Here is a 9553-nt window from a genome sequence, read left to right as displayed (position 1 = left end):
CACTGTCTGTATAAGCAAGTATGACTCAGACATGTATCTCAAAACCACAACAACTGCATGGCTGATATTACTAAGGGTAAATAAGCCAAAGTAGTGTGGGTGAACAGACCCTTTACGTCTCATCCTGGATAACGTACCTTATGTATTGAGTAAATGATATTGGGCTGGGTGATACTGAGAAGGTCGTTGTTGCCCTGCAGCGAAAGAGGGTGCTCTTTAAACTCATCCCCCCTGAAGTCTTTCTCTTCAAGTTTATGCTGCTGGATCATGGTTCCCATACCACCGTCTAGGACCATGATTCTTTGCTGCAGCACTGCTCGCAGTTCGGACTCTAATGGACATCGGCATTCTGGAAAGATAAGAAACGGGACTTCATGTTCATCAGGGATTGGACAGTAAGACACATGTTTCGAAGAAGGAAAGAAAAAAAGCATACTTTAAATCAAAATTACAACTAAGTGATAACATGCTGTATAATGGGAGACAACAAAATCACCACTGACTGGACGATACCCCGTACAAATAACTTAATCTGTCATTTTAAAGTTTCCCGATCAAAACAAAAACCTCCATGGTTTTCTATTTCTATTTCTATTTAATGTTCTAGGAGAGTGCTGGGGAACGTAAGAATGCTGCAATTTTATGGAGCTAACACATTTCATTCCCACACTCATGTCACATTTGTTTAATGTAATAAAACCCACAATTAATGGTTAACATTTAGCGTATTACATATGTATTTAATGCGTAGGAATGTAATCCTTAATGACCAATACCCTGTGTTACAAACACAACTTAGTCACTTTCTAAAAGTACTGAAGATCAGATAAGACAGAACTTTATTGATCCTGTGTTCATGTTGCTGTGCGGCAGTACAAAGTGAGAAAGAGTGCAAAAATATAGTCCAAATGTAAAATACTAATAAGGTTCAATTCCAATTGACAGAATTAAAGCCTGATATTAGGCCTTTCCCAATGTATCAGTATCAGCATTAATAATGGCCAATATCAAATATAATGTATATATATTATATTCATTTAACACAATCATTTATAATGAAAACTAAATGTTTCTGATAAACGAATATTTCAAAAATAAAATAAAAATGGACTGTCAACCATGTTATGAGCCTTGGTGGAGCATAGTTTGTCCACCAGAGGACACCCTACAACGTCCCTGTTGGCAACACTGATTTTTTTTTTGTAATTGTGTTTTTGTTCAAAGGACTTTAAGTTTCATATCTAAAGTTTGTATTTTTATACATTTTATTTATCAGAACTTCAATATATTTTGATGTTCCTCTGTTGTGTTGTGACAATAAAACAAATGATCTCATCATATCATATTATCATATTATTTTAGTGAAAACTCTTAAATACAAATAACTAATGTTAGGGAAATCTGTTTTGATACGCGTTTCTGGATTTTTTTTGTTTTCAATATACATGGGCCGATATATCAGAATATCAGATTTTTAAATGACAAAATATTTGTATCGGTATCAACCGATTGGAGTTGGGCGGTATCCAAATTTTGATACCGTAAAAAACCTCCTAACTATTTCCTGATGGTTTATACCAATTAAAGATGATAAGTAAGGCTCAGAAGGCGTCACCAAACTGTTGGCTTGTGCCTACAGCGTTCAGATTCTGAATACCAAGCACTAATACTGAAACACCTCTCCCTTCTCATTAGGGAGGAACCCCATATGCTACCAAACTGCAGATGTCCTGTTCTCCTTCCAGACCAGGTCACTCAGCAACTTGTCATAACCCCCCCACTCCAGACACGGGATGACAACATTAAATACCTTATATTTAATAGTTAATTGTTGTCTCCTGTATAGGTGCATTACATTTAGTGACGGTATTGAAACTGATACCGTTGCTATTTTTAAGATCCCGCGGTATACCGTATTACCGCCCAGCCCCATTGCAGACCTCCTCTCTACGGTGCAATATTTCATAATTGTTAACCTGTTCCTTAACTCACATTCTGTGTTGATAAGGCAATAAGGGCTAGTATTCATCCTGGGACTTGTGTTTTTTGTCCTTGTAACAAATGTTACTTACTTAGTTACTATCCCAGTAGTACAGTGATACTGTACGCTGATACGTTCGCTGCTTAGTTTCCATCATACCTGTCAACGTGTTACATAACACTTATACAATCACAGGCTATGTCATTTAAAGTTACTAATGGTATACACGTTATATAATTAGTAACTTTACACAAAAATAAACTGTCGCATCCGGTTACATGTCGTGCAACGTGAATAGCTTGTATAACTTGTCACATACACACACGTGGTGTTTCAAGTGGACAGCAGTGAGTTAAGTAAGAATGGACACAGGTTGCAGAGAGAGCCTTGCACGCTAAAAGCTAACTGTTAACACTGGGAAAGCTAACGTTCTTATACTTACTTTCTTCTGAAGAATATTTAATGGCATTAGTCGGTGCCATCTTGTAAAGAGCCAACCTCAAAAACAGCCCTGGGGTCCGTCTGAAGAACACCAAGCCGCTAACCGTTAACCCTCAACCTTTAATAACCAACTAGCTAACTCTTACTTTCCCGCAGCCTCTGACTTGAGGTCCGCTTGAGGCAACATCTACACTTCCGGCCGTAGTCCTTCACAATAAAAGCTTTACCATATCACTAATAATACCGTATGTAACATTTTCTTATGCCTGATAACTTATAACTTAAAAACTGAGAAAAAAATGACATCTGTTTTAGTAACTTAATTAAATGCTTATCACAGGTTAAAAAAATACAGCCTGGATAGAGGAAAAAATACAGCCTGGATAGAGGAAACTCAAAACACAGAGTGAGATTGAAAAGTGACAGATGTGCCAGTGGTGCAGTACTGCACCACTGGCACATCTGTCACTTTTCAAGCAGGCCAGGGGATCTTTTTGTGCCACGTGGCACAAAACGATCTCCTGGCCTGCTAAAAGTGCAGAGCATGTTGCAGCAGTAAACATCGACATCAGTTGGCTTTAGTTGCGCCTTAGGTGCGTTTCACATAGTAACCGCAGCTGAGCTGGCATTCACAAATGTGATGTCATGAGAGCACCATGACTGTTAAAGGTCCCATGTCATGAAAATGTCACTTTATGAGTTTTTTTTAACATTAATATCCGTTCCCCCAGCCTGCCTATGGTCCCCCAGTGGCTAGAAATGGCGATAGGTGTAAACCGAGCCCTGGGTATCCTGCTCTGCCTTTGAGAAAAGGAAAGCTCAGATGGGCCAATCTGGATTCTTGCCCCTTGTGACCTCATTACGGGCAAAATTCCAGAAGGTTACCCACCCTTTCTCTGCTTTGCCCACCCAGATAATTTGGCCCACCCATAAAAGAGAGACATCATGGCTTTCAAACTAGCAAAGTGGCAGTTGGTCAAGGCTACACCCCCAGCTTTCACCTTCAGAGACTTCAGATACAGTATTAGGGGACCACTAAGGTCTATATAAAAGAGACTTCAGATAAAGTATTAGGGGACCACTAAGGTCTATATAAAAGAGACTTCAGATACTGAATTAGGGGACCACTACGGTCCATGTTAAAGAAACTTCAGATACAGTATTAGGGGACCACTAAACTTCAGATACAGTATTAGGGGACCACTAAGGTCTATATAAAAGAGACTTCAGAGGCAGTATTAAGGGACCACTAAAGTCTATATGAAAGAGACTTCAGAGGAAGTAGTATTAGGGCTTTTATGTAGACCACTAAGGTCTACATAAAAGCATTCAAAGAGCACCAAGTCATGGGCGCTTAATGTTTAGCTGCAACAAGTTAAAGTTTAATTAACTAGAACTTTGCGGCACATTTTTCATGGGCACAACCTACATACTCAACTCTGCTGCTAATCCCAAAAATGCATGTTACTTACAAATGTGGCACCATTTAAAGGCATATTATGTAACATTTCCAGCTTCCGTCCCTCCACAGGTTATCTCGTTGAAACTACAGCAGTTCCAGTGAGAAATAATGGGAAATAATCTGGCTTTCCAGTGGCATAAGATGTATTGCCAAGAAACATTGTTACAACAAATTATCTACCCAACACCGATGTCCTTACTTTTTGTGTATAGTATCTCACTTGCACATGCATGCCCAACATGTGTAAATATGACTAGCTGTGTGTGTTCATGGCAAGCAGTTTTAACATTTAATCAAACCACATTCCCATCTGTAATAACATTTTAGAAATCCATAATAGCATTTCTTTTTTTTTAATTAAAAGAAGATTTTCAGGCCTGTTTTGATAGGACAGCTTAGACATGAAAGGGGAGAGTCACAATAACATTTGTAGTAGTAGTAGTACTATAGACATTGTATTTCAAGATATCTACAACTTTGATTGTACTGGTCTGAATATTTATTGCAAATATCCATAATTCAGATGCACAGTGACATTCTTCCTATCTACAATTGCCATTTCAGACATCCACGTCACTTTTACTAGCACAAAGTACATCCCATTTCCCATTCATGTGTATGGGGCATTCAATTAAAGACATCCACAACGTCCTTCTTCCTATCCAGAGAGAACATTCCAGATATCTGCAATTAATGTGTACTCAGTTCTGCCTTTCGGCTGCTTTCAATATTCTGCTAAAATTTAACATAATAGGTAGCACCACAAAAAAAATTAATGGCCGATACATTTTAATGTGCAATTTTCGGCTAATATTTTCTTCCAACTCAAACTCAAGACCACAAAAAAATCTTGAGTGTCTGTTGCAGTATGTTTTTTTGCAAAGTGCATTTCGCACCAGTTGATATTGCAAAGATGATTTAAAAAACAAAACTGTGATCATGGTGCGTTTGAAGCAGAAGGGACATCCCAACGCTCCATTGATCTTTTAAAGATCTGTGTGAAGACGGGGACCAGCTGGTCAGCACAGACTTTCAAGGCCCTAACTCATCAAGCAGACGGCCAAGAACTAGTGGAGACGGTGCAGTACACATCACAAAAACTAGGGCGATGAACGCATTCCGGTGGCCCAACCTGGACTGATAGCAGACAATCTCTTTGGTTTGTCAGGTTCATGACAAGACATCCTCTTTGCTGCCTGGGACTTCCTATGACACACCAAGCTCCACTCTCTCGCTCTTCATCTGTGTGCATTCATGTCTCATTAACCCTCATGTTGTCCTGGGGTCAAATTGACCGGTTCCATATCAATGTTCTTTTTAACTACCCAATTGTAATTACCCAAAATAACAGGATTGATTCCACACTTTTCCAACGCTTTTTGGCAAGTACAAATGTCTACTTTCATTAATTTTGGGGTGTTTTTTTCAATTTTAAAGCATTTGGGGGGCATTGACCATAAATTCCAAAAATAAACTGTAAAATTAAAGTTAATAACTTAGTGTTACGTAGTGTTGAAAATATCGAAAGTGTCAAAAATATGTGACAAAAAAGTAAGAAAAAGTTGAAAACATTGATAAAAAGTCAAACAAAAGTGCTTATTTTCAGGAAGACAACGCAATGGGTTAAGGTGTAATTAACTTAGCTACTAACTCAGTCATTCTGCGTTCTCACGCTTTGTTGATTTTCTTGGATTGTGGTTGCGGCTGCTGCCGTGATCCTACACCCACTGTTATTGCTACCATTATTATTTCTATTAGCTTTACTGTTACCATAATTACCCCTGATCATGTAATTCTATTTTGTATGACTCCAAATTTGTATTAGTCATATTTCTGTATCTCTTTTATTACTGTCACATCCTGAACGTTATATTTTGAATACTCCATATGGTGAGATCACCCACAAAAACACCAACCATCAGCAGGAGAACCGGCCCAATATATAAATATACAAGTCCAGACAGACACAAGATATTTAGTTAAAACAAGTTTCAAAAGACAGATCCCTTTTCCTTTATAAGTGTTTAATATCAATACATCTAGAAAAACATAATAAAATGATTCTGAGTCCAGATTCAGTGAGTTAGTCGTCCTGGGGCGCCCCCTTCAGACTGGACCTGCTCTTCTTCTTGTCAACCTGGCCCTGGATGCGGTACAGTTTTTTACGAGCCTCCTTCTGTCTCTTCAGCTTGGCCTCCTCCAGTTTCTCTTTCTGCTGCAGGAACTCCTTGTGTTTGGCGTGCTGCGCTGTGTGGGCTTTCTTCCTCTTGTGGTTGTGGACTGTGCTCAGAGCTAGGAGCAGGGCCGCCACCTTAAGGAACAGGACAAGAAAAGAATTGCTTAGAACTACAGCCATGTTACACTACAAGAAGTAGTCCGGGTCATGCTGTACTTAGAGAAATCCACAACTTATTTGCACATTTTTTGGCCATTATTTCTTAGTTACAATATTTTTAATGGTACACACAATCTTGATTATGTTGTCAGATTGGTATAAATCAGAGCTTTGATTGAGGTCATAAATGCCTCACGCCTAACTGTGGACTTTAGAGGCAGGTTTACTCACCTTCTTCTCATGAGGCTCTCTGATCACACTGGGCCTCTGGAGATCTCTGGGCGTCTTTCCTTTGGCTTGCTGCTGTTTGGGTTTGCTCTTGAAGGGCAGGGCCTTCTGGAGCTCCTTGGGGATATGGAGGCGGTTGAAGTGCCTTGGAGCTCGGACCACCGGCTGGAAGGGAAACAGATGGATATACTTGATCAAGTCTGGTTTTAGGATTACCGTTATGTTAGGACAGGTCTACAGATTCTTCAACTGCATGACAATCAATCAATTTTATTTGGGTAATACAGTGGTTCACGTTGATGTTGTGTTGAAACCCCTACCACTAGATGGCTATGCTGAGACGCCCCACTCGTGTCCTTGCCTAACAGGGCCTAGCAGCGCTTGACTTTTTGCCAGACACTAACAATGTAGCTTTGGCTGAACTTTAGCCTACTATAGAATTTACAAATTTGCTCACAAAGAACCTGTGAACCACAATCCCAAACTGGCTTGAAATGAAAATACCAATATGTCATCTTATCAAAATATATTGCAATCTATTGAATCGTGACACGCGATATGTATCGTATCGCCAGACTCTTGCCAATACACACGCTGCGGCACGCTGGATTGACAAATTTTAATTTGATAAAAGCAGTGTTACACTCCAAGGATATTTTTGTCATACTTTCTTTGTGACTGTCTTTCACAGTCACATTTAATTCTTGTTTAACAACGTGTTTTTGTTGGGCTACGTACTAAGTACCGTACTAACTGACCTCTGACTCTAACTGAAGAGTGCTCCTGATTATTATTGTCTTTATAAAACAGATCCAAATATTCAATCACTTTTAAAGACTACATTCAATTCACAGACATATTTTATTAAACACAGCAGAGCCTGTTGGAAGGGGCTGCAATGTGCTGCTCTCAATTCATTCCTTCATCAGATCAGGTATCTACTCTACCTTGTACAGAGAGTCCGTGTTGGGTTTGTTGCGGATGCCCAGGTCATGTTTTAGCTGCCCCAGGGTCCTCATGCCCGCCCAGCTGTCCTTTTGACCAGCAGGCAGCAGCAGAGAGGTGACGGGGTTGTACAGCTGAGGGACAGACACTGGATACCAGGAGCGCAGGAACACCACGTCTGCACAACAAAAACACATGAAAAGAAAGTCTTTTAGAAGCAGTATAGCACTGTAAGACGTAAAAGGGCTCAACCGTCACACAACACTTCAAAATATGGTCCGCACGGACAATACAGTATACAACACGTCCATAAGACAGTAAGAAGTTCTGGCAAGCAACAAACTGAAAAGGTGAAATATTCGCGTAAGTGAAAAAAGAAATTAAAGTGCCAGAAAGTTGTGCAAATTGCAGTTAAAATTCCAAACACGGTTTTAGTTTTTTTATTGTGCAGTCTAACAGGGGCGTTGAAATTAATCATTGCAACAGCGTTGCAGTGACAGTGATTGATTACAGCCTACTGATGTTACTGTTGTCTGCAGAGTTCAGACTCGGCTACGGTCAGGAAGTGTCTTTTTATTTATTTTTTTATATATATATATATATATATTTTCCAAACACGTATATATATATATATATATATATATATATATATATATATATATATATATATATATATATGACTGCTTAAATATGTAGATGAAAACCACGTGTAGCAATATGTAATATTGAGGTGATGACGCATTTTGATCCATTGTGATATCAGATCGTTGGCAGGGTAATCGTAATTGAATCGTGAGAGCAGTAGATTCACACCCCTACAGTCTGATTACTGGAAGTGCAAATGTATTTTGTACAGCTGAGCTGCAGACACCCGGTCCACCCCAAAGATCCTGCTCGCTGTCCTGACCATACACTGTAGTTTCTTATGATCTTGATGAGCATGCATATTTCAAAAAGTGCAGGTAAAGTCAAAGGAGAGGACTACGGAATAACGGCAATTATGGTGAAGATGCCGAGTAATGCAGACACTCACCACTCATAAGCAGGCGGTCCTCAAACGTGGCTCTGTAAGCACCAGGCGGTGTAGACAGCGCCTTCTTGATCTGACCTCTGACCCCCGATACTGTTCGTACAGAAGCCCCTTCAAATTTAGCAACCTCCAGCACTGAGTTGAACATGCCCTGCGAACACAGATGGAGAATTAACGTCAGAACACTCAAAATCAGTGCTTCTTCACATTGGAGAAACAAGCACTAGCATCAAATGATTCCACACAACAACAGACAAATATGTCAGGCGTGTTTAGTTAACAAATTTAAGTTTTATTGTGACATGTCTGTCTTTAATGTAGTTGCTTTAATCTAAAGAAAATGTACTCTTATGGAAGAAAACAGAAGAAAATCTGATGATGATGCTGCAGTTCAGCCTTTAAAAGGGGACAAATTATGCTTTTCTGTATTTTCTGCCGTATCTACTATGCTATGTTAGATTTCCATGTTAAATGTGGCCAAAACAAATGAGGTAAAAAAGGTATTTTAGAGAATCCAATCCACTTTATTTATATAGCAGGATTTTATCAAACAAGGTTTCCAAAGTGCTGCACAAAAAGATAATACAGAATAGATAACACAATAAAAAATATAAGGTACATTTATTAAATAATACAAGTATTCCCCCATGAACGTAAAAGTTCAGATTTCCAATTTTTCCTCTAGAGACACTATAGAGGCTATATATAGGCACTCCTATGGAGTATCTCAGAAAAAGGATGAATACTTGTTTTTAGTTTTTACTTAAAAGTTTCTACCGTGGATGTAGAAACTTACCTTAACGAAGGAGGTGTTCTTAAAGATCTTGTAGGGGTAGCCGATGAGTTTGAGCTTCTTCACAATGGTCACAGACTTATCCAGGTCCAGGACGACTCCTGTGGCTGCAATTCGGAAATTAGCCTGTAGAAAGAAAAGGGGAATTGGTGCAACTGGTAATGGTCTCACTTTTACTGGCACCTTATTCATTGGACAAAACTGTTCACACTCATCTGCACTGCTGGAACTCGAGTGAGTAACTGACTTACTTTAGTTCCTGCTACTGACTGTACAGCCAGGAATCCGGTGCCCTGTGGCGTGACAGGACCTTCAGTGAGACAAAGGGGGGGGGGGGG

The 9553-nt window shown here is 39.5% G+C and overlaps 2 protein-coding genes across 6 annotated transcripts in view; both read right to left on the bottom strand.

Annotated features, from left to right (window-relative positions):
• The window catches only part of mtr (5-methyltetrahydrofolate-homocysteine methyltransferase), a 42583-nt gene extending 39968 nt beyond the window's left edge, over nt 1-2615 (bottom strand). Inside the window, exons 1-2 of the mRNA XM_034860580.1 lie at nt 2424-2615; nt 138-349 (exon numbers count right to left, since the gene is read on the bottom strand). Coding sequence (XP_034716471.1) covers nt 138-349; nt 2424-2463 — 252 coding nt within the window. The 5' untranslated portion in view covers nt 2464-2615. The remainder of the gene's footprint in view (nt 1-137; nt 350-2423) is intronic.
• A 3275-nt stretch (nt 2616-5890) lies between these two features.
• The window catches only part of bms1 (BMS1 ribosome biogenesis factor), a 19404-nt gene continuing 15741 nt past the window's right edge, over nt 5891-9553 (bottom strand). For all 5 annotated transcript variants that reach the window (XM_034860582.1, XM_034860584.1, XM_034860585.1 and 2 more), the window contains 6 exons: nt 9467-9525; nt 9219-9341; nt 8426-8573; nt 7395-7570; nt 6451-6612; nt 5891-6195 (listed from right to left, as the gene is read on the bottom strand). In XM_034860582.1, the coding sequence (XP_034716473.1) occupies nt 5968-6195; nt 6451-6612; nt 7395-7570; nt 8426-8573; nt 9219-9341; nt 9467-9525 (896 nt within the window). In that variant the 3' untranslated portion in view covers nt 5891-5967. The remainder of the gene's footprint in view (nt 6196-6450; nt 6613-7394; nt 7571-8425; nt 8574-9218; nt 9342-9466; nt 9526-9553) is intronic.

The sequence above is a fragment of the Etheostoma cragini genome, chromosome 21 (genome assembly GCF_013103735.1).
Source record: "Etheostoma cragini isolate CJK2018 chromosome 21, CSU_Ecrag_1.0, whole genome shotgun sequence".
Lineage (NCBI taxonomy): Eukaryota > Metazoa > Chordata > Actinopteri > Perciformes > Percidae > Etheostoma > Etheostoma cragini.
The sequence above is the reverse complement of the archived record's forward strand: the minus strand, read 5'-3'. Positions and strand labels throughout refer to the sequence as shown.